Below are 25823 nucleotides of genomic sequence, written 5' to 3'. Positions count from 1 at the left end.
CTGCAAGTTGGATACTTAAGTTTCCCTCGCAGTGAGTTCAATATTTCATCATCGGAGGCCTTACGGATGAATAGGCCCCTGTATCTGTGTGGAGTTTGTATGTTCTCCTTGTGTATGTATTATAAAATGTGAGTGTTAGCTCAGGGCATTATAAAATATTATTTGTGCATGGCTGCATAATACAGTAGCACTATATAAAAAACATTAATACTAAATAGCTGGCACATTTACAACTGACAATTAGCTGGGCTAATACATTCCCGGAATTACACAGAATTCTGTGCCGCACAAACTTCACTGGCTCTCTAGAAGCCGCAGTTATATGTGATAGAAGATCATCTCTGTTAGTTTGTGGTCTTATTTTACAAATGCTTCTTTCATTTTGGTTTGCTGAATGTTTAAAGTACTGTAATATAATTACATTTTCATATTTTTATCATATTATACTTGAAAAGTTCTCTCTTTCTATTACTATAATGTTTGATTCAAGTCTGCCCCTAGTGGGGGTTCTATAAATTGCAGGAAAGGCTGATTTTCAGCATAAAAGTCCCTTTAATATAAATAGTGGTTATCCTTGTTTGTATTAAGTGAACAAAAACAACATATACTGTATAGACTTCAAGTGAGTATTACCAACTAGTGATCATATTAACATCAAAAATTAGCAGAATACTTAAAAAAAAAAAAATCACATCAAAATATTTATAGTTGTTGTTTTCAAAAAAATCAGTTTATCCATGATAATCATTTCAAGTTTTTTGGAAATGCGACCTTAGTAATAATATGTCTGTTATAGCTTTGATTCTAATAGAATGTTGTATCTAATGTTTCAGGAACAGCAGTTGATACCAGCAGCCTTCCTTCCCATTAGTCATTGTAAAGTCACATGTGTTAGGACTCGGAAAGCTATAGGAATTAGAAAGCCACAACCAGATAAGGGAGATCCTGAGGCCTATATTTAGAATCAGATTTAGGCCTGTATTCAATTTGAGCGGACCCGCGATACTTTTTCGCCTCCCGGACTTTTCGCCTACTTTGCCTGTTTTGCAGGTGGAAAAGTATCGTGCGTGTGCCCGCGTATCGCCGTATTCAATTTGAAAGTAGGTGAAAACGGGATTGGGCGAAACTTAAATAAGCAGAAAGTACTGTCAGATTTGGGGAAATCAGCCTGACACCCCTATGGTTGCGGGAGTTTTTTTGCAGAAAATAACTTATCCCAGCAAATTTGGGGTACTTGAAAATGGGGGCCAGCATATTTAAAAGTTGCTAAAGTTAAGTAAAAAAAACCGTGAAAAATCCACCTTCCGCAAGCTCTTGCAATGAAAAACACACCTGGAGGCATATTTGGGGACCCCCCCAGAGTCAAGTTCGCTAGTTTTTATCTTTGTCCCCCAACATTTTTTTTTGCCCCCAAATTCAAAGTGATTTTTTCGGGGGTCCTTAAGTGTTTTTTTTTTTTTAATTTTTAAACAGTTTACCTTTGGGGAACTGTCTGAAGGCTGCACGGGGGTTCCCGCGACGTTGCACCCCAAAACCCCAATACTGCACTTTTTTTCCGCCTGCTATTCATAGGCGAAAGTTTTCCGCCTATTACATTGCATTGACTTTCCGCCAAGGCGGAAAGTCTTTCAAATTGAATACGGAGTAAATTCAAAACAGGCGAAAATGACGTCATTGGCGAAAAGTTTCTGCCAAAAACACGCAAAAACGGCTTTTCGCCTCAAATTGAATACGGGCCTTAGATGCAATCTGCATTTTTTTTCTGTTTCTAATGTGACTTGAAACTGCGTGCAACTAGAGGGCTGTGACCGAGGCCGCAATGGGCGCGAGGTACTGGGAAGTGGATGCGCACCTTATTGCAGTGGTCACAGCAAAAGTGTGAAGTCAAAGTGCGACAAATATGGTGTCAAAACGCAAGACACCAATCCACCTGGGTACTTATTATCTGCCCCATCTGGCCGTTCACTGTACTGCAATTACATTGTGTACTGTTACTTTTCACCTTTTGCGAATGCACGCTAAAACCATGCTTCCAGTGGCGATCCATGTGCAAATAACTCAGAATCGGCTGCAAAATGCGAATGGATTAGCGATCGCATTTTGCGATTCTGAATGCCATGGATTCTGAATAAGCACCAAAATTGGAATTTGGTCACAATTCAGTCACTCCCCTGTGATGCAGTACCATCCTTTTCCCCCAGAGAAAGAGTCACAGATTATTCTGACCAAAGGTCTCATTTGGTGGGAGATCACCGTGGAATCTCTCAGATTTTTGCTATTGAACTTGCAGCCATTCTTTCTGTGTAACTGCAAAATCTTTACCTGGAAACATCAGTATCACCTCATAGTTACTATAGAGCAAAGATAACCATATTGTAGCTCACCAGCTATTGTGGAATTACAAGTGCCAGTATAGCGTGGCAACATTCACCAACAGCTGGAACGTTCACCAACAGCAGGAAAATTGATATGCAAATATTATTATTCCTGACCACAAATTTGCATTGGCCAAGTGACGGTGTTATTCCGAGTGACAGGGGTGACCCCGGCATCCTCCACTAATAAATCAAGTCGTTTCCATTAGTCACTGACAGAATACATTTCATTGGAAAATACAGATACAGCAATACAATGATATAATCACAAAGCTGAAGTGGGACAATGATACAAAATAGCTGCTGCCGTGCTCAGAATTAGAAAAGTTTAGGAAAATATCCAGATTATCATCAGGTCGCTGGAGACACAACAAAATGTTATTTTCAATACACATTGGATGAACTGTAACAATAAAATAGACAGCATATTCTTCAGTTGGGGTAGGTATTGAACACTCCGTACTGTGCGTGTTTCTTTAAAAACTAGTCCGGACGTCACAAAATAAATACATAAAACAATTTATGGATTACATCTGGGGATTGCTCACCCAAACTTTGCATTTATGATGTAACAAGTCCTTGCAAAATGTCCTCTCAATCAGGCTAGAACCTAAGGGGTAGATTTACTAAAAGTTGATTTTAATTGATTTAAAATCAAAGACAATCATCAATGTTGTGTTTCTGGGGCTAGATTACACGTTTACTAACAGACCATTTTTTAATATGTTTTTTAAGTATCAGCAAATGTGTGATTTAGCCCCAGGAATACATCGATGTTGATCGATTTTAAATTGATCAAAATAGATCAGATAGACTCCAGCAGGCACAGCCTTAAACCCATTCCAGTTTTCATGCTGAGAGGACCAGAGGGGAGCTGTCGGGGACTGGCGTGTCATGTTTGCTGGGGAAGGTGGGTGATCTCATCCATACGTATGAGGAATTCTCCGGAGGGTGCCTGCTCCTGATGGTTAGAGACAGAAAGTTCCAAGTTCTCGCTGGTTTCGTTTGCACTGTGGCTGATACAGTTGATGTCGCCCTTGTTCGCGCTGGCGTCTGGGCTGGAGCCGAAGATCCAGTCTGGGTTTGGGAGAAAGGAAGAAGATTAGTCAGAATAAGCGACTACAAATGCAGAAAGTGTTACTATTGCGAAAGAGTGTGGTATAAAAGTTCGACAGTACTAAGGTCGATAGTCAATAGGTCAACATGCAATAGGTCGACATGTACAAAAGGTCGACTGACAGAGTCGATGGTGGAAAAGGTCGACATGGTCGAATGGTCGGCACAAAAATGGTTGACACTTATTTTTTTTTATTTAACCCTAACCCCCCCCCCCCTCCCTGGTACCTAACACTAACCCTGCTCCTAGTACCTAACCCTAGCCTAACCCTCCTCTAGTGCGTAACCCTAACCGTACCCTCCTGCAACCCAACCCCAAGCTTCCTCCAGGAGCCTAACCATAAATATGTTGAGAAAACCATAAAAAAAATAAAAAAATACCAGCCATTTTTGTGTCGACCTTTTGTTTTTTTAAGTTGACCTATTGTACCTGTCAATCTTTTGTCCCTGATGATCTATTGCATGTCAACCATCTGGTGTCGACGTATTGACTGCCGACCTATTCACGGTCGATCTTTCATCTGGATACCATTGTGAATGGAAAGGAAGTTGGCCACCTAAAAGAGTAACACATGACCGTTGCAAAATACAGTACTTTTCAGTAGTGTGGGTGGCGTAGTGGTTAGTATTACTGCCTCACAGCGCTAAGCTCATGAGTTCAATTCCTGACTTGTATAAGCTTTGCATGTTTCACCCCGTGCTTGCTTCAGTTTCCCCCACATGTTAATTGGCTGGTAACAAAAAATTAACCCCACATATGTCCAAGTGTTAGGGAATATAGACAGAGACTGAGATGTGAATGACTGAAATAGCCTCTATAAAAGTACTGTGCAATATGTGTGCGCTATATAAATAACTTAATAAGTACGTAAAATGATCACACAATAAATATAATTTAGCCTCAATGAATCCCAGGAGCGACTACTGATCTGGCCTCTTACAATCCCAGATTCATCCCCTTATCACTGCGGAACACAGAGGGGTTTATTCTATAAATCTGACCAAGCATGGAGATAAAGTGATAATTATGTCCTACTATTTAGCTGCCCGTCAAATGTCAGGACATTGTCACACCCGCAAAAAGACCCGTTTGAGTGCTCAAACGGGTCACCCTTCGGTCATTTCCGCACGCCAGCTCAAGGGCCTGCGAGTAGAAATGTCAGCGGCTGTGCGCACCCGAATGGAGCAACAATTGAATTGCCCCGTCGGGAGACATCTACTGGCCGCCGGCGCGCAACACACCTGAATTCCCCCCCCATAGAGTTGGGGAGCAGCGTTATAGATAGACATGATTAGATATACAGCAAAAACTTTTTAATTTTTTTTAAGAACTGGTGCTTTAACTTACTTCAAAACTTCAGAAAACCTAAAGTAAAAGAGCTTTGGTATTTCAGCATTGGTAACATCTGGGCAGATCTCGAGTGAGGCGTGGTTTGTCAAATGCACATACACTCAGTATTAAACTCTACGTGCTAGCAAAATTAACAGCTTCTGACATGTTATTGGGCATTATATAAACGGGGATCAGACAGATTTTTGTTCCAGATAAAATTCTTCATTTTTAAGATAAATTCCTGTATCTACAGCGACATATGTCACAGTAATGACATCACTGTGTGAGTTCTAGGCAAGACTTTCATGGGCAATTTTCAGTCTATGAAATTAAATCTCAGCAAAATAATATTTTAGGAAAATACAATTAATAATGAATTAGAAAGGAACCAGTAATGTATGACAGTAAATCACTCTGTGATAGTTTTCCAGGTCTCCACACAGAAACACAAGTCAAATGATTAATGCTGTGGAACTATTAGAGCATGTAGTCAGGAAGCCGGTGGTCGAAATGCCGACCGCCGGCTTCCTGACAGTGAAATCCCGGCAAGGGACTAATGATGGGCATCTAAATCCCGACGCCTATCATTAGCCCCACGCTGAAATCCCAACGCCCGTCATACCAATCGTAGATAAGCCGGACATTGGGAGCGGATAGTGGGGGTGTGGTGTGTGTGTGTGTTAGGTTTAGGGTCTCCCGGGGGGACTTAAGGTTAGGCACCCCCCCTGGAGGGTTAGGCTAGGGGAAGGGAGGGTTAGGGTGCGGGGAGGGGGGGGGGTAATGGTTTAGGCACCCCTGGGGGGAGGTTAGGGTTAATCACCCCTAAGGGAGGGTTAGGGTAGTTACTCACCTAAGTCGGGATCTTCATCTGCCGGTCTTCCGGCGTCGGGATTTCATCCGCCAGGCTGAGGTCCGGCGGTCATACATAACGATTCCATGGAGCACAACTACTATGAGAGCCACCTGAGTCAGTCAGTAATGAATGCTCCTGTGCTCCAACCAGGAGATATAGAAAACATGTACTGCGAGAGCTGACTGAGCCAGTCAGTAATGAAAGCACCTGTGCTGCAACCAGGTGATACTGAAAACATGCAATGTGAGTGGGCCTTGCGGACTGAAGTTGAGAAACACTCCATTAGGTGCTGCTTTACTATTATGCAACAAGTTCACATGCTAACTGCCTAACTGACATAGTATACTGCATACGTGTCTGAATTTACAGGGCTGCTCTGGTCCTGATACTGTCACATAAGAAGGAGAGCAATGCAGAGCTCTCCACCTAGATTTCCTCTCCCCGATAGACGTCTCACAGGTGAGTATTCCATCAGCTTGGAGGATAATTGCTTTTCCCCTTCACCTGACAATGTGCAGAGTCCATGAAGGCAGCAGATCCTGCAGTGTCCTGCAGCACAAACACTTTGTATTTCAGGATGGGTGACTGGGTCAGAGGTGAAGACGGCTCAGTGAGCAGAGGCACACAGCGGGGGCAGGAAAGGGCTCTTGTTGCAGCTAGGACCAGAACTATGGGGTCTATTAATCAAGCACATTTTTCATAAAATTCTGCAGACACAGCAATGTATTCCTGCTATGCGCTAATAGCCTAATACAGGAACTCCCACAGAAATCTTCTGCAAAAGACTTGCTATATTAATGCTTCAGACCACAGTCCCCTTTATTATCAATGTATACCCCTACTTTCCAAACTCCAAAGTTTGGCCCCATCGGACCACTTTATACCTAAGGAGTCACACACACAGGAGAGGGCTCTACGCCTACTTGCCTACACTACCGGAAGTCGTGGGAGGCTCACGATTTTTCAGGTAGCCCCCGGCACCCCCGGAAGTGTAGGCAGATCTCCCACATCCTGCTCAATTCCTAGTGAAGCGGGCAGGATGGGGAGATTTAATGGAGAATTTGCGGGTCTGTGATGAGGGGGCCGGGCTAAACGATGCAATTTGCAACATTTTTTCGGGAAAGGGGCGGGCCTAATTACGTCACCAGTCCGGACACCGAACAGGTCTGCAGCAGCAGCTCTCCCGGAAAGGATGTATTCAAAGTGGGTAAGTATGGCTCTGCAATCCATTTCTATAGCGGCCTCTATCCAGCTCCGGAACCTGACACTGGGCCTGATTCAGAGCCGGACGCTCTTTGAGAGTGCTCGCTCTGAATCAGGGCGTCTGTTTTTTTTAAAGACGGCCTCCTGGCCGCTCGCTAAGTTGTGGGTGACCACCCACAGCTTTAGCGAGCGTCCAGGTGATGGCCGCGATGGTTAAGACCATCACGACCATCGGGGCTTGCGACGAGACCCTTGTGGTAGGGTCTCGTTCCTGCAAGCCCCAGTGAGCTTTCGGCTCTAATCTTGATGTCAGTGGGGCCGCCCCAAACAGCAGGCGTTCCTTCGGGAACGCCTCTGTTTGGCCAGCCACCCCCCCCTGCCCGCCTCCAAAACGGGGCAAGCTGTCAATCACAATCGACAGCTGCCCTGCTTTGGTGCGAGACCCGGAGCGGCCGTCGCTGGCCAGGTCTCGCGCATGTGCACGCCGGAGCTGGCTCCGGCGTGCGCATGCGCAGTGGGGGCCCATCGACCCGCTTGCGAGTGCACAAAGCTCGCGAGCGGGTCTGAATCAGGCCCACTGTGCGCATGCGGCTGTCACTCTACAGCTGAGTTCAGACTTACCTCACCTACTCTGCATACAGTATGCAAGTAAAAGGTGCCCGGGTGGGATGTACCTATGTAGCCTATGTGCTCTCAGGTGGTGTTTGCTATTGGGGGGTTCAAGCTCCGAAAAGTGTGATTGGAGAAGACCACAATATCCATGCAAAGAAATGGAAACTGCAGAATTCTAATGTACCCTTGATATCTCCTGCATTCAGCTTTTAGTGAATTGATGAGATATTAAATCAGGTGAAAAGTATTGTTTCTGCATGATACAAGAAGCCATAAATCTTGATAATTAGGTCCCTAGATCAGCGGTCACTTGTGCGGATGTTAGTAACGCTTTTCCCGACTGCAGCCATTTAACACATTTCATCCTGCATGGAATTTGCTGTGATGTCAGAACTTCAGCATTTAACAACCAATGCTCACTGCAGATGGTGATTATAATCTACACTGCACCGGAGGTCACGCATGTGCAAAGCGGCCAGGGAGTCAACGAGGAGACGGCGGAGGGATCTGCTGGGATCCCTCTTCGCATCCCCGGAACTCCTTACCATAGGAAGGAGCGGGGCTACAAGAACAGGCGCCATCTGTAGATGGCGCTTGTCAGGGGCGTTTCTAGAGAGGAGGGGGCCTGTGTGCAGTCTCCGACACGGGCTCCCTCCTCTCTGTCCGGCGGCCAGCAGCGCACTGAGCTGTGCGCGGCCAGCGCCGGAGTTAAAGACTCTGGGCACTAGAGTGTGCCCAGAGTCTATAGAGTATGCACAGGTCATCGGGAAAATGGCCGCGGCGGCCATTTTCCCTGTACTGCGCATGTGCAAACGACGGGAGAATGGCCGCGGCGGCCATTTTCCAGTCATTTTTACAGCGCCGGACGCCCGCGCCGATGTGGGACTCAGGAGAGGTAAGTAATACTATGGGTGGAGGTTGTGCCGTGCGGGACCCCCCCCCTGGACCCAGGGGCCCGTGTGCCCCGCACACCCTACACCCATTATAGATACGCCCCTGGCGCTTGTTCTCACAGGCAAACTCCGAAAACTTTCAGTTTTCGGAGTTTGCTGAATATCAGGTGGTCCTATCCGACCCGTGATGATGAATGGCCAGGTAACTTTACATTTCCGCATGGTTAACGGGCCATTTAAGTAATGATGAATAGGCCCCACAATGTCATGAAACTGTTATCCTTCTAATGAAATACACTGCTCAGCTCTGTTACATCTGAGAGCTATATTGCCAGCTCCCGTTACAAATAAATTTGCTATTCCTATAATAACATTACTATAAAGTGCTAACAAAGTTGGTTAATTAAGGCTTGTCCGCCAGATCCCGTCTGCGAAGTGTCAAATGTGCTAGCCAGTTATTGTAAATGATTGCACAGTGTTGGTGCCAGAACAGAAGAGCTGACGTCTCTATAGACTGCTCCCCCCACCCCCATGAAATACCCTGAAAGGGCAGCTCATCAGAAATTCAGATTTAGTGTGAAGGACATGTTGTGGTTCTATTATCAGCCACAGACAGGCCGGGAGATGGGAATATTCTGCAGCTGATAATGATGCATTTATGTGAATCAGACTATCTATATTACGTAGTATTAAACCTACTGTTCCCACCATCAATCTCCATCATTATAAATGATGTGGAATACGCTATCTGTGTGCTCTATATTGTATGGTTCTTATTTACTCAGTACAAAACTGTGACCTACATTTGCCAAAGTAAAGTTAATGGACAGATTTTTTTGGTTGTTGTAAACTAATATCAACCAATGGGAGCAGACCTAATTACTGTGACCTAATCCTGAGACCCTTTGCTACTGGGAACATATGAGATGCTTTATACACACAACAGAATTAACTAATACTCTAAACACAACCTTAATTCTGTGTCCAGCCGATAACCCTCCAACCACCAGACCCAAACTTCAGAAGCCAGCCGGGGTGCATCATGTGTTTATCTTACTATAACAAGCAGCCAGCTGGGTGTCATCCAAGGTCCCATCTATTCTCCCATCTAACATTGTACCTCCTCCCTACACCAGTGATGTTTCCAAAGATAGAACCAGTCTATATACTGCAGGTCTACTGCCTATAGTCCTATACGGTATAGTCCTGCCTGTAGTTCTATACACTAGGCCTGCAGTATATAGACTGGCTATACCTAAAACACACACAAAGGGGCTGATATCATGTGAGGAATCGGTATGAATTACCACCGGACGTAAGTTCAAATCCCGACAGCGGCTGCCCGACATGGGTGAAAATCCTGATCGTCCCCAGGTAAGTATTTACTAACCTAACCTTCCCCCCCTAACCCTCTAGGGGTGCCTAACCCTAACCTTCCCCCCAGTGCCTAACCCTAATCCCTCCTCTAAGTGCCTAAACCTAACCCCCCCTTCCCCGCCGCCTAAACCTAAGTCCCCCGAGGGGGTGCCTAACCCTAAGTCCCCCTGGGGGGTGCCTAACCCTCCCTTCCACTAGCCCAACCTCCCAGGGGGGGGTGCCTAACCCTAAGTCCCCCCCAGGAGGCCTAAACCTAACCCTCCCCCCCGCGGCTGTCCGCAGCGGCGCCCGGCATCACTTCCATCGGGATGCCGGGCTCCGGTCTGCCGGTGAAATGAAAGACGTCTAGATTTAGACGCCTGTGATTTAACCCTCGCCGGGATAAAGCAGTCGGGAAGCCGGCCGTCGGGATTACGTCCGCCGGCTTCCCAACTGCAAACCTCGTGGTCCATAACAGTGAAACTGACAGGAACGTTTGTAATGTGAGCTCTTAGTATAGATACAGACTTGTGCAAATCAGTCCTATCTCAGGGAGATGAACATAAGATCTACAGACTGCGCTGTATTGGAGGGCTGAGCATTTTGTCCTGAGTGTATTTTTGCGTTAAAATGTCCTTAGAATCCTCTAAATGTGTTCGGTGGTCGGTTGTTTATTGATTATGGGGAAATTTTTGTTATGTAAATAGTAAGTAAAATACTGTAGATAATTTAAGGTAGAAGAGGTAGCTCAGTGATTAAGGAGTCTATATAACTGTAAAATGTAGTCAATACTCAGAAAATGGCTGTTTTCGGAGTTGCGATATCTTTTAGTATCTGGGCCACTGACCAAGAGAGATATCTGCTGATGTCCGCCTGTTAACGATTGCAAAAGCAGTCCCGATAGCTTTCCTATGAAGTTCATCTGAATGGTCCCTGACGGGCTAGCTGGAGGCATCAGCTTTTTGTGTTCTTTGACAAATCACTCTGTTACGGACACCAAACGTAGTTAGAAGAAAAATATACTGAGTGTAGGAGTATTTACTGAGGAATATAAGGAGAAGGGTCATGGGGGTCTATATACTAAGCCTGGGAGAGAGATAAAATACCAACCAATCAGCTCATAACTATCATTTTTCAAACACAGCCCGTAAACTAACAGGAGCTGATTGATTGGTACTTTATCTCTCTCCAAGGCTTAGTACATAGACCCCAGGGATCATTTTCTCCCTGAGGGGCTTATTCATCATAACTAAAATTCCTCTGGAGGTAATTAGGTTTAGAACTCGCATGGAGTTCTACCTAATTACAGGAGGAATTCATCGTCCCTCCTCTCCATCAGTATCTATTCCGAAAAGCTGTCATTTTTGCGATGACAGCTTTTCGGGAAATAGATGCTTTTCCCTGCCTGCTCTAACTTACCGCAGCTGTAACCAGTGCTGCGCATGCGCTGTTACATCCGTAAAACCAGCGCATGCGCAGCACTGCCTACAGCTGCGGTAATTGTGTATGTGTCCCAGCCCCTCCCCACTCCGCTCACCTCCCCCCCATCCCCAACTTACCTGCCCGCTGCAGCCAACTCCGGCTCGGTCTGCTGTTCTGACACTGTGGGCCTGATTCAGAGCTGAACGCTCTGACCAGAGCGCTCGCTCTGAATCAGGGCCCTCCTCCCTAAAAATGGAGCGGCCTCTTGGACGCTCGCATAGCTGTGGGTTACCACCCACAGCTTATGCGAGCGTCCATGATGATGGTCGCGATGGTCAAGACCATCGCGACCATAGGGCTTGCGACGAGACCCTGCGGTAGGGTCTCAGTGACCGCAAGCCCTGGAGTGATTTTGGCTTTATCAGAGCCAAAATCACTCCCACTGACATCACTAGTGATGTAAGTGGGGCCGGATCCAGACGGTAGGCGTTCCCATGGGAACGCCTCCGTCTGGCAGCCACGCCCCCGGCACGCCCACCAAAGGGGGCGTGCTGTCAGTCACCATCGACAGCACGCCCCCTTTGGTGCGAGACACCGAGCTACGTATTTCTCGTCGCTCGCCGGGTCTCACGCATGCGCACGACGGAGCTCCCTCCGTCGTGCGCATTTGCCCAACATCGACCCGCTTGCGAGCGACCTTCGCTCGCGGGCCTGAATGACCCCCTGTGTTCTCCAGGCATAACACAGTAAAGTTTAGAAAAGAAAAAAAAACATTTTTTTTTTCTAAACTTTACTGTGTTCTGCCTGGAGCCAGAGGAGGGACCAGGGAGAGCCGGATGGAGCGGAGGAGGACCTGCCCACGCTGACACAGGTAAGTGTCACCTACTATACGCCACCTCACAGTGGCGGATAGTAACTCCATCAAATTCAGAAAATATATAATTTTCGGAATTTTATTAATAGCATAATTTCCATATCCCCATACTAATATACTAATGTATGGGGAGTGGAAATTAACGCAGGCGGACTTGACTAGGAGATATCAGTGATATCTCCTGTGTTAAGTGTCTTCATGAGTACTAAAATAACGATAATTAAGGAGAATGTCCTTAAAAACTTTATTTTAGTGTTAATGAATAGGCCCCTCATTCCTGTAAGAAAAACAGTACAGCAATGGTTTGGCCTATCCTGGTACAAGTTACATATGCCTGAGAACTGCTGGCTCTGCTCATGTACAATTGAATCTGTGTTAAGGGGCACATCCACTGGACGATCTACTTCCTGTCCAATCTCTAAACGATTTTCCCTTGATTTTTTCCCTTGAAATTTTATCTTTCAGTCTGAACGATTTGCAAACGATTTACAAACGATTTGCAAACTATCTTTAATAGATCAAGTGAAATTGACCTGCATGTTCAGTCGACTGACGAGACGATCAAACGACCAGCGGGAGCACGCATCGTTGATCGTTAACGACCAAACACTGCACGATTTATAAACGACTTTTAAACGATTGAACGATAACGACGTCGTTATCGTTCAATCGCCTGGTAAAATCGTGTAGTGGATGCCCCCCTTTAGGCTCATTGACTAGTCAGGGATACAATGCACACAGCATGGGAAGCAATACAGTGTTAAATGCAGGACGTGTAGACTGGCTCGGCTCATCTTTATGAGAATTGGCCAATTGCATTCACTTTTCTGTCAGTGTGTAAGGTTGAAGTGGTAGAGGTAAAATCTGCAGCAAAAAGGGCAATTGCATACAGGGAGACTGTCCTTCCTGTAGCCCAGTTCTCGGAGACCCCTGATAGTGCATGTTTTACAGATCTTCTAGTTGGTGCACAGGTGTATTCATTACTGATGGACATATTTTAAACTATCAACAGGTGGAGCTAATTATTTCATTTGGCTACTGAGGAGATCTGTAAAACATGCACTGTTAGCGGTCCCTGAGAACTGGAGTTGGGAAACACTGCTGTAGCCAATCTGAGTATTAGCGCTTACCAGAGCTGTTACTAGACTTTTGTGCCCTGTGCCAGAAAGAGCATTGGCGCCCCCCTCATTTTTCAAAGGGACATAATACACCCAAAAAAGGGCCATGGCTCCATGGGGAAGGGCCAGGGAAAAGATAGGAGAGGCCAGGAGATGCTGGGGATGAAATAAGAGGAAGCTACAAGCAAGAATGATGATAAACAGAAATGTGACAGGCACAAACAGCGCCCCCTGACTTGTGGTGCCCTGTGCGATGGCACCGGCCGCACTACCCTAGCTACGGCCCTGGCGCTTACTCAAGACAACACTGATCTGTTAAAGCTACTGGTGGCCTGGTCTTCCTATCATTGAATATATAGCAACTTCTTATGTAAATGCACAAAACAAGGTTCCTGCTCCGTCTCCTGCAGGACCTATTCTGCTTGTTCCAATTAAGCCCTGGACCAAAAAGTCAAAGGATTTCATCACCAACCTGCCAGTTTACAAAAGTTTTTTTTCTGTTATTCGGGTCAAAGAACTAAACTTCAAACTACATTTTTCTACAGGCTATCATCCACCATCCAATGGCCAGACGGAAGGGGGGGTCAGCCAATTCATGGAGACAATGTTGAGGTCCCATATTTCCGTTCACCTGGATGATTACAGCATAGTTGCCTACCTTTTATAATCTCTTCCCGGGAGAAGCCCGGGTAAGAGAAGCAGCAGGGGGGCGATGGGGGCGGGGCCTAACGATTTGCGTCATTAAGCCCCGCCCCCTCGTGGCAAAACTGCCGCGATTGGGTAAAATTTACATAGGGGGCGGTGCCAAATGCTGTGATTCATGCAGAATCACATCTTAAGCCCCGCCCCCTTCACGGAGACCCGCGATCGCAGCGGGTATTCTCATTCTGCCCACTTCACTAGGAAGTGGGCAGAATGCGGGAGAAATGCCTACCCTTCCGGGGGTGCGGGGGGTTACCCGAAAAATCGGGAGCCTCCCGCGAAAACCGGGAGGGTAGGCATGTATGGATTACAGTAATTTGCTTCTGTGGGCTAAGTTTGTCTGCAATAACCTCATTTGTCACTCCACCAGTTAAACACCTTTCCTAACTGCATTAGAAACTCATCAAGAACTCCTTCTACTCCCTAAGTTCCAGCAACCGATGATAACCAGAGACGTGCGGTTCGGTTTTTCTGAAAAAACGAACACATCCGAAATTTGGGGCTCCGAGTTGAACCGAGTCCCGGCTTGGATCACTTTTGGGGTTCCGAGTAGTAACAGAGGGCCTGATTCAGACTCGCGAGCGAGCGCTGAGCACTCGCAGGTGGGTCGATGTTGCCCAAGTGCGCATGCGCACGAGGGAGCCGGCTCCGTCGTTCGCATGCGCGAGACCCAAATAACGATGGCCAAGCTGTCGTTATGGGTCTCGCACCAAAGGGGGAGTGCTGTCGATGGTGATTGACAGCACGCCCCCTTTGGTGGGCGTGGCTGCCCAGACGGGGGGTCTCGTCGCAGGGTCGCGATGGTCTTGACTATCGCGACCATCATTTTGGCCACTCGCTATAGCTGTGGGTGGTCACCCACAGCTATGCGAGCGGCCAGGAGGTCGCTCCAAAAAGGAGCAGGGACGGCCCTGATTCAGAGCGAGTGCTCTGTCAGAGCGTCCGGCTCTGAATCAGGGCCAGAGTCCCAGCTCGGGTCTGCTGTAATTTCGGAACTCGGATTTAAAAAACAAATCTTGAGTTTTGGATTGCACGCAAACTGGTACAAATTAAATAATTTTAGCTACTTTTATCAATTTTAACGAGATCCAAAACCAAATCCAAATCTGACCCAAAACACTTGAGAATGGTTTTACTAAAACCATAACATTTGAGTGTGATTTTACCAAAACTAAAACGAGGGGGTTTGCACACATCTCTAATGATAACCTCCAACCTTCTGTCTGGTCTACAGCTAGTTAGATGACTCTCCATCGAAACAAGCCAGCACCATAGACCGGGATGTAGTTATACCGACATCCAAATCTCGTCAAGGGAAATACTGATGCCTATCTTAATCCCGACGCTGGAACGCCAAAGGACGCCAGTCCAAACGAGGTAAGTCCGGGGTGCCCTTAGCTTTAGCCGCGGGGGTGGAAAGTTAGGTTTAGGGTGCGCAGCGGGGTTAGGGTTAGGTTTTGGGGGAGGAGGTGAGGATTAGGCACCCCCATGGGAAGTTAGGGTTAAGCACCCCCCGGGAGGGTTAGGTTTAGGGTGCGGTAAGGGGTTAAGCACCAGGGAGGAGGTTAGGGTTAGGCACCACTAAGGGAGGGTTAGGGGGGGAAGGAGTAAGGGGTATGGTACTTACCTGCCCTGTCGGGATCTTCTCCCTTCGGGCTGCCGGCGTCAGGATATGAACTGGTGGCTATTCGGCTGCCAGTACTTCATACCCATTCCCCAAAGACCTGTTCCTCAACTAAGACCAGAGAACAAAGGCTGGAACTCTGTTGTGAATATTAAGATCAAAGTAGACTATTTGGTTACTTACAAAAATGAACCCTAGTGTATGTGTGTATAGGTGGGAGAGGGGTGGAGAATGTAGACTGAGCTCCCATGGGACTGATTTGAATTCTGAATATTCTCTGTACAGTGCTGAGTAGCATTATTATACTATATAATAAATAACTGGTGATAAATAATAAAATACCTTCTATTAAAATATGCAGTTTAATTGATTTTTACAAAATCAGTGAATGAGTACATGTGATTCGCTTTTATCTCAGATAAACTTTATACTTAATGTCCTTCCAAAAAGCTCATCCCCAATTGTTTTACTCTTTTGCCACCCGCTTCTCGAAGCCCCATCTGTAGCAATCGTCACAGCCTTCATTGTCAAGTCTCCTGAGCTAGATTACTGTCAGTGAAGTAGAATATTTATAGCGTAGTGTAGAGGCTCCCAAACTCTGCCATTACAGTCTAGATTTTAAGGATATCAATGCTTGAGTCCAAATGGTTAAATCAAATTGGCTGAGATACTAATTAAGTCACCTGCGCTCAAGTATGGACATCTTTAAAACATGGACTGTAATTGCAGAGTTTGGGAACTCTGGCATAGGGGCCTATTCATCATTGGAGGGCGTAAGTATTGAACTCGCTGCGAGGGATAGATTATACCAGAGAAATTCATCAATGTTCCGGTGTGGGACAGCTGCTCCGAAAAGCAGCTGTTCCCTCGGTTAGTATCAGAAGTAGCTGCGTTACTTACCTCCGTCCTGTTGTCCCCGCTACGGGAGTCCGTGAGAAGGCGGCGGAGGGATCCTTCTTCGCATCCCCGAAACTCCTTCCCATAGGAAAAAGCCAGGCTACGAGAGCAAGCGCCGTCTGAAGATGGCGCTTGTTCTCGGTATCATGGCTCTCTCAGTATCTTGGTAATATTACATTAAAGTATGGGGAATTGAGGTTGCCATAGGAACACAGTGATTACCAAAGTATGAATTTAACTTTTACAAAGTAATGGATCCATTTCAGCTGCTGGAAATCCAAATCACCCACTGTAGGGGCCAGCAGCCATGGTGTCTTATCCTTTGTGTTCCCGGTATCTCTCCTGCACAGTTCCAGGGTTTATGTCGGATGTGAGATAAAACAATCAGCACTTGACAGAGGATTAAACGCTCTCCCCTGACATTTGAGATAAATGGGAGAGGGATATGTACACTGCATGTTCTATTTATAATAGTTTAGTTACTAATAAATATTAAGGGCTCTATTCACTAAGCCTTGAAAAGAGATAAAGCAGAGATAGATAAAGTACTAACCAATCAGCTCCTAACTGTCATTTTTCAAACAGCCTGTAACATGACACTTCGGAACTGATTGGTTGGTACTTTATCTCTCTCCACTTGATCTCTCTCCAAGGCTTAGTGAACAGAACCCAGAATTAATACCCAGGATAGAACGTTGAAGACCGAAAACACAGACCCAAAGGGCGGGATGCAACAAAGGGAAAAATGCGGTCAAACCTCAAAAATGCGGGTTTGACTGCATTTCTCATATGCGCCAATCCTCGGACTGCGATGCATTCCGGGGCTTGGTTGCGGTGGGTAACACCATCTCGATGGCGTTACCCTATAGGAGCCTATGCACTTCTATCGGGAGAGTGCTGTGAGAGGGATCCCTGCCAGAACCCCCCCAGCGGTACGTGCGAGCGCAGAAGGACACCAGAGGGGCTTCTGGGTCATAGACCCTGGAGTCCCTCCATCGCAAATGGACGCTCTTACTGAGAGAGTGGTCCTTTGTGGTGTTGGTCATACATATCGCCGGCATGCATGCAAAGAGCGGCGAGATGCATCGCATCCCAAATGCGATGCCTCATGCATCCCGTCCAAAATACCTTCCCACAAGAACATGAAATTTTGCGTAAGATCAGTGCGACTCCGGATACACAAGTAATTGTGTGTGAATTCTTAAGGCAATATGATACGTGAGTAAATATGTCGTATGTCAATATGTGAACTGTCATTATCGTGAAGACCGGTGTTTAACTGTTGCTGTGATGGCTCAGAGGGCCTGATTCAGACCCGGTCGCTCTGACAGAGCGTTCGCTCTGAATCAGGGCCGGGCTTTCTTTTTTTTAGAACGGCCTCTTGGCCGCTCGCATAGCTGTGGGTGACCACCCACAGCTATTGCGAGCGGCCATGATGATGGTCGCGATGGTCAAGACCATCGCGACCTTCGGGCTTGCGACGTGACCACCTTTGGTGCGAGACCCGGAGCGACGGATTGCCCGTCGCTAGCCGGGTCTCGCGCATGCGCACGACGGAGCCGGCTCCATCGTGCGCATGTGCTGTGGGCCACCATCGACCCGGTTGTGAGCGCTCAGCGCTCGCGACTGGGTCTGAATCAGGCCCTGAGTGCAGTAAAAGCCTATCTATTGGTTAATAATGGTGGTGTGTAACTGCAATCATCTACAATCTATCAATTGTTTGTTTTTTTTCTGCTGTGGCTGGCTCAATTCCCCGAGGGGCTGGTGACATTTGGTGGGGAACTCCGCTGACAGTTCCCCTTTAATGGTGTCAAAGCTGGAGGAGAAATTGAGATGCAACCAATACCGGTAAGTGATCGGACAAATCGCTGAGGCCAGACACGACATTCCAAGAATAAACCTTCAGAAACAGGATGATTATTGGCCTCTTCCACTTAAAGCTGAACGTGCTCAATAGCACTCAGTTACCTTCAGGGCTTGTGCACATGGTACTTACTGTAATACAGATGCTGGCACAGGAGAATAGGCTAAAACACAGGTTCTCAAACTCGGTCCTCAGGACCCCACACAGTGCATGTCTTCCAGGTCTCCTCACAGAACCACAAGTGAAATAATTGGCTCCATCTGTGAATTTTTTGTAAATGTGTCAGTGAGTAATGACTACACCTGTGCACCTGCTGGGTGACCTGGAAAACGTGACCTCTGTGGGGTCCCGAGGACCTAGTTTGAGAACCACTGGGCTAAAACATACAGTGGAGTGTGCCTCCATGTGAAATGCAGGTACTCATAATGACCTGAATAGGCAAAACAAGATCCAAGCAAAGGGCAGGGCAGGTGGCAATTCAAACAGCCAGAACCAGGCATAGAACAGGGTAACCAGAGGGCTGGCAACAAGCAAGACCATTCCCCCTCACAGGCTAGGCATACTGCTGAATCTGTGTATGAAGTGCTGCGATGCAGAAGCCGCAGCTTTTTTACATGCCAAGTTACATTGTACTTCATCTGCCACTCTGTGCATATTTAAAATTAATTCCTGGTGTTTCACTGCATTTACTGTGCGAATAAGATGCAAATTTAAAGAAGTCGCTATGCCACACCGCTCGATGCTGGTCACTCGCGCTGCATGCTAAGACTTTCAGTGACAAAGGAAGATTATGGATCATGCATTCAAATTGTTGCCATAATTTCCAATAACTGCACTACCTAACGCTTGCTTGCTTATGTTCTGTTGCTTATCTGGGTGTTATGGTCGCTAATGTAGCAATGTATATTATCCATGTCCTGGTCCTGTATTGTATTGTTCTGTAAGTCGCCTGTCTACAATTTGTTTATGTACTTGGTAAGGCACTGCGGAACATTTGTGGCGCCATATAAATAAATTATAATAATAATAATGTGACATCTGTGATATAAAGAAACTAAGTATAGGGAGTCAGGTCTTGTGTTGAACATCACAAAGAGAATTTCATGACACACACAGTATATGACGTGAATAGGTAGAGCAGTTTTAGGGGGTTGTCTCAAAGCTTCTCCAACCTTGATGGATGAGGGCTCAGTTCCAGTTAAAGGATTTGGCAATTTCATAATTAGGGGTCTATTCATTATCCCCTAATTTCTAAAGACGTAGATGAAAATTAACATTTTAGTTTACTATTGTAGAAATTAAGTAATGGGGCCATTCATCATAGATATCATGGATATCTCCTGCTCACCTTTCAGCCCCAATCTGGTCCGCTGTCCCCATACTATTGTATTGGGACCAAAATTGATCAAGCTCCAAAAGTACTACATTTTTGGAACTTGTCAACGGGAATCTTCGCCATCTTCAGGTGGTGTTGATTTCCTTCCCCCATGGAAAGAGGAGATCCATGGTTCAGAGGAGGTATTCCAATCGGATCCCTCTGCCCAGTTCAATCATGCGCACTAGCACTGCCAAGTCAAACTAGTTTCACTGCACTGCAGAGTGTTGTATACTTATTATACTTAATTATCGGGGGGCCCCTTTGAAGTGTACCTAAAAAGAGAAATAGACATGGGGGCAGTGGCGTAACTAGGGCAGGGCGAGCAAGGTGCGTGCCCTGGGCACCGTGGGACCGGCGGCGCGGGGGGGGGGGCGCCGCTGGCCACGGTACTGGCCCGCCCTAGTTAGCCAGTGTAGCGCCGACCGCAGCACTGGCGGTGATGTGTGTGTGAATCAGCAGCCAATGTGAGTCAGATAGACTGTCATTCACTGCTGCGCGCCAACAGCAAGAGCCGGGCTTCCGTCCGGCTCCTGCAGTGGTAATGGGAGAAACGTCATGATATCATGACGTCTCTCCCATAATGCAGAGCGGCCCGGCCCGGGAGGATGGACGTGCGGACGGCGGCGGGAGCAGGAGCGTGGATACAGGTAAGTATTTTTCTGTTGTTTCATTTTAGTGTGTATTTCGGGGGGGGGGGGGGGCGCGCTCTATTACAAAGAAGGGGACTACTACTGGTGGCACTACTGGGGGGGATACTACTGTGGGCACTGCTTCAGGTGGGGGGGACCACTACTGGGGACAACTACTGGGGACTACTACTGGGTGGGGGATACTGCTGGGGGCACTGCTTTGGGGGGGGACCACTACTGGGGACAACTACTGGAGGGGATACTTCTGGGGCACTGCCTCGGGTTGGGGACCACTACTGGGGGGGATTACTACTGAGGGCACTGCTTCAGGGGGGGACCACTACTGGGGGGGATGCTACTGTGGGCACTGCATCGTGGGGGACCAATACTGGGGACTACCACTGGGGGGGGAATACTACTGTGGGCACTGCATCATGGGGGACCACTACTGGGGACTACCACTGGGGGGGATACTACTGTGGGCACTGCATTGTGGGGGACCACTACAGGGGGCACTGCATCAAGGGGGACTTCTACTGGGGGCACTATATAAAGGGCACTGTATAGGAGGGACTACTACTGGGGGCATTATATTAGGGGCTCACTACTGGGGGCACTGCACAGGGGGGTCCACTACAGGAGGCACTGAAAAGGGAGAACCACTACAGGGGGCACTGCATAATGGGGACAACTACTGGGGGCACTGTATAAGGGGCACTGTATATGGGGGATCACTACGGGGGGCCTGCCTATGAGGGATCACTGCTGGGGGCACTGTATAAGGGGAACTAATGGGGGGCTGCATAAGGGGGACCACTACAGGGGGCACTGTGTAAGGGGCACTGCATATGGGGGACCACTACTGGGGGCCTGTATAAGGGGAACTAATCGGGGCCTGCATAAGGGGGACCACTACTAGGGTCACTGTATAAGGGGCACTGTATATGGGGGATCACTACCGGGGGCTGCATATGAGGGATCACTACTGGGGGCACTGTATAAGGGGAACTTATGGGGGGCTGCATAAGGGGGAACACTACAGGGGGCACTGTGTAAGGGGCACTGCATATGGGGGACCACTACTAGGGGCACTGCATAGGGGGGGACTGTATAAGGGGCACTGCATTAAGGTGCAAATGGAAAGAAATGTTCCAAGTGACAAGAAAGGGGTGTGTGTCTTGTTGACACGCCACATTTGTCAGAGGCCACGCCCATTTTTTTAGCGCGCGCACATGGGGGGGGGGGCGGCTCAATTTTCAGATTTGCCCTGGGCATCAAATACCCTAGTTACGCCACTGCATGGCCAGGGCCGCAACTCGGGGGGGGCGGTGGGCACATGCACCGGGTGTGCCGCTGCACCCACCGCCAGTGTCCTCCAGCTCCCGGCCGGGCGCCCGCTGAGATTTTATTACCAACGGGCGCCCAGCTCCTTGTCTGCAGCGCCGCGGTAGCTGGAAGCTGAAGTTCTCTCCTGAACAGCTCTCCCCATGGGCACTATGGGAAGGAAGTCATGACGTCTCTCCCATAGTTCTGAGGAGCAGCCAGGCGGACCGAACGGCGGCAGACGTATGAGTGGGGTTTAAGGTAAGTATTGGGTTTTTTTTGTGTGTAAGCGGCATTACAGGGGCATTACTATAGGTGCATTACCATATGGGCACTACTACAGGGGCATTACTATATGGACACTACTACAGGGGAATTACTATGGGGGCATTACTACAGGGGCATTACTATATGGGGGCATTACCATATGGGCACTACTACAGGGGTATTACTATGGTTGCATTACCATATAGGCACTACTACAGGGCCACTACTAAATGGCCACTACTACAGGGGCATTACCTCAGGGGGCTTTACTATAGATGCACTGCTGAAGAGGACATTGCTATAGTAGCACTGCTGCAGGGGGCATTACTATAAGGGAATTTCCGGAGGTTGGGGGGGGGGTGGTCTGGGGCGTCAAATTACTGTCTTGCCCCGAGTGACAAAAATCCTAGTTTCCACCCTGGCATGGCATCTATTCACCCTGCGGGAGAGCTTGTGAGCAGCTCTGTGAGTGCTGAGAACACTCCGTACAGTGATGAAAAGGGGGTCGCTCCTTTTTCTAGAGACCATGTCCCTTTCTGGGTGCACAGCAAGGTGCCCCTATATGAGAGCTGTCCTGCCCCCTGGCCTCCCTAGAAGGAACACTACATAGAAGGAACTCCGGGCGCTCGCAGGGATTGTGGGCGTTTTTCTTTTTCTCCAGCCATTCGCAAAGCTGTGGGAGATCACCCACAGCTTGTGAGAGCGGCCAGGAGACCATCGCGATAATCGTGAGCATCGGCTGTGCGATGTAACTTTACTTCTAAGAATAAAGACACAGACAACAGTGTTGGCGTTTAAATATTTCGTCAAATTTATATTTGACAAGTCATTAAATTTTAGACTATAAGGTAATACTAATAATGGTGACGGCACAAAAAGAACGCACAGGACAATAACAACCAAACAGCTCAAACAAACACACACACCAGCCAAGCATTGGTGATCAACTCTCCTTCACCTTCAACCACAGGTCCAGGTGGTATAGCCATTTCCTGTCCAAGACAATTGGCTGTCACCTTACTCCACTTTAATGAGAGCACCCACTAAGCCTAATTATTAACATAAAGTAACTCCAAGTGTCGTTCTTTTCCGCAACCACCAAACCAACCATCATACATGCAACAAACGAAAAACAAAAAGAGGAAGGGAGGGTGGGAAAAAGCTGGAACAAAGAGACAGCTTTACATAGATCACTCCATTGTATACTCTTAGACCACTCCCCATGAAACATTCATTGGCTGCATAAGACCAGCTAAACTTAAAGGGGCAATATCCAACACGTTATTAAACTGGCGACACTCAAAACACTTGTGGTTTAATGTCCCTCATGCTTACATGTCATCCTTCGGGCTTACATCTCTATGTGACATTTACAAACAGACCCCAATTCCTATCTCCGCATAGTATGTGACATGTATGAGCAGGTACTGGACTCTACCTCTACAGAATATGACACGTATGATCATGCACTAGTCATTATTTCTGCACTTGGTATGACCAGGTTCCCGTCCCTGCAGATGTGTCCTCATACACTTAGAGATTGGTTAAATTTGCACACTGAGCTTTATATAGATGGCGACCTACTAACCAATTAGATACTATAGGCACCCTTACCTACCTATATAAACATACAGTTTGAAAAAAACAGATATTGGTAGCGCTCAGCTTATCTCTGTGGAATGAAACTGGTGTTGTTTGGTAGATCCTACAGGAGGTGATATTATCATGTGGAGAAAAGGGGTAGTCGCTATGTGCCCTGATTGTATTGTAATAGAGTATCAATAATAATGAAATAGAGAAATAAAGAGTAGATGTAAAACATATAACTTTACTGATCATACAAATGAGCATGTGTACACCACATAACATGTAAAAGCTGAATCATAAAGGAACAAAAAATGAAAAGCAAATGATAACAACAATAAAAGTTACTAGCTAGTGTTCGATGTGGAACTGCAAACTGTGCACTTAAACACACTGTCGTAGCTGGATGAGCTGCCTCCTGTGCGGGCAATATATAGCAATTGGCTTGTAAAAGGAAAAAAAGTCTCCAAGCTGGTCAGAACACTGAAAGGTTATACAGAAGTCCGCTCTCTTCCTTCCCGGCTTGTCGTCCGAGTCCTGTCTTCCTGGTTCTCTGCTACTTCCGGGTTCCTTGTCACGTGATCGCGGTCTCAACAAGAAAAGAAAAACTGAGTTGTTTGGCCTCTGTGTAAAGTTCTTGCAGTGTACTCAATGCTTGGCGGTTTGTGCTATAACCTCAATGTGTTTCGGCCGTATCTGGCCTTCTTCTAGGAGGTGTTGGGTGTATAGGAATCCAGGATCTGTATTTAAGTCTGCAGGGATGTAGCCAATCATGTAAATTAGCTCTGATGTCCTTTTCAATTGGCTCATCCTGGTTCATAGTTTATTGGTCCATTCACATGTCAATCTTAAATCTAGCAGTTCCTTCACTTGTAACGTTTTTAAAGGATAAATCAGGTATTATAACTAGTTGGTATATTCTCTAATCGACAGTAAAGCTGTTGAACAAGTATGGAATATGTGGTCCTAGTATAAAGCTAGATGAATAGACAAACATAAAGATATGTACATGATAAAATATTAACCGTGTCTGTTTTATACAAAAAATGTCCTTAATGTCCACATGTGTCACATCCATTTAAATGTGTCGTCATACACAGTGGCTTTAGTCGCACCAAACAGCCCCTCCTGGCACGACTGGTTACGTGCGACTCGGCCGCACCGTGCGTCTTTTCTGCTCAAAATGTGCGTCTTCTTCACACAAATGAAACAACTGGGAGCTACAAAACTACTTTGCTGGATTACACTGATCAATGTGATGTGCGACACTTGTACATCTGTGTGCGACTGAGTCTGATTCTGTATACAATGTGCTACGATACAGTCGCCGCGGCTTTTCCTCATGCCGAGTTCCGTCTAGCTTCATTTGCGACTGTGTATGTTTTTTAAAACTAATTCCTGTGCAGTTAATGTCGCTGCCCGGCGTCTCTAGTGCATTGTGAGTGGCGTTTCACTACGTCTACGTGATAAGACGCATCATTTACAGAAAAAGACGCTATGCTATTCCTGTCGGAGCAGCTCAGTCACACCGGATGTCTCACGCCACATGGTATATTGAGGCATACATGCCGACTTTCACATTCTCCTACCGGGGAGAAGCCTGGGGAGGAGAAGTAGGTGGGCGGAGTTGGGGGCGGCAGGATTGCATCATTAAGCCCCACCCCCTCATGGGAATTCACCGCGAGCGCCTGATATTTAAATAGGGGCAGGGCTAAATGACGCAATTCTTATAGAATCGCGTCATTAGACCCCCCCCAAGGCTTGGACTCGCCGGTAATATTCTCCCCATTCTGCCCACTTCACTAGGAAGTGGGAAGAATGCGGGAGAAGTGCCTACTCTTCCGGTAAAGCCCTGAAAAATCGGGAACCGCCCGCAACTTTCAGGAGGGTAGGCAAGTATGTATTTAGGCTAAGTGTAGGGGGACATATATGTATATCTGCCCAAAATGTTACATGTAAAATATAGGCAAAAATCTATCTCCACACAGTATGTGACATGTATGACTATGCACCAGACCATATCTCCGCACAGTATGTGACATGTATGACTATGCACCAGTCCCTATCTCCACAGAGTATGTGACATGTATGACTATACACCAGTCCCTATCTCCGCACAGTATGTGACATGTATGACTATACACCAGTCCCTATCTCCGCACAGTATATGACATATATGACTATGCACCAGACCATATCTCCGCACAGTATGTGACATGTAAGACTATGCACCAGTCCCTATCTCCACAGAGTATGTGACATGTATGACTATACACCAGACCCTATCTCCGCACAATATGTGACATGTATAACTATGCACCAGTCCCTATCTCCACAGAGTATGTGACATGTAAGACTATGCACCAGTCCCTATCTCCGCACAGTATGTGACATGTATGA

The 25823-nt window shown here is 47.0% G+C and overlaps 1 protein-coding gene across 2 annotated transcripts in view; it reads right to left on the bottom strand.

The window, feature by feature from the left end:
• Window positions 1-700: 700 nt before the first annotated feature.
• The window catches only part of LOC148524871 (uncharacterized), a 44215-nt gene continuing 19092 nt past the window's right edge, over window positions 701-25823 (bottom strand). The window contains exons 2-3 of one of the 2 annotated variants that reach the window (XM_088471611.1): window positions 3922-4048; window positions 3369-3452 (exon numbers count right to left, since the gene is read on the bottom strand). In XM_088471611.1, the coding sequence (XP_088327737.1) occupies window positions 3957-4048 (92 nt within the window). In that variant the 3' untranslated portion in view covers window positions 3369-3452; window positions 3922-3956. Of the gene's footprint in view, window positions 3453-3921; window positions 4049-25823 lie in introns of both variants that reach the window. The other variant, XM_088471610.1, reaches the window with a different exon arrangement.

Source organism: Taudactylus pleione, unplaced genomic scaffold, assembly GCF_031769625.1.
Source record: "Taudactylus pleione unplaced genomic scaffold, aTauple2 ptg000115l, whole genome shotgun sequence".
In the NCBI taxonomy this organism is placed as follows: domain Eukaryota; kingdom Metazoa; phylum Chordata; class Amphibia; order Anura; family Myobatrachidae; genus Taudactylus; species Taudactylus pleione.
Note: the sequence above shows the minus strand (reverse complement) of the source record. Positions and strands in the feature narration are given on the sequence as shown.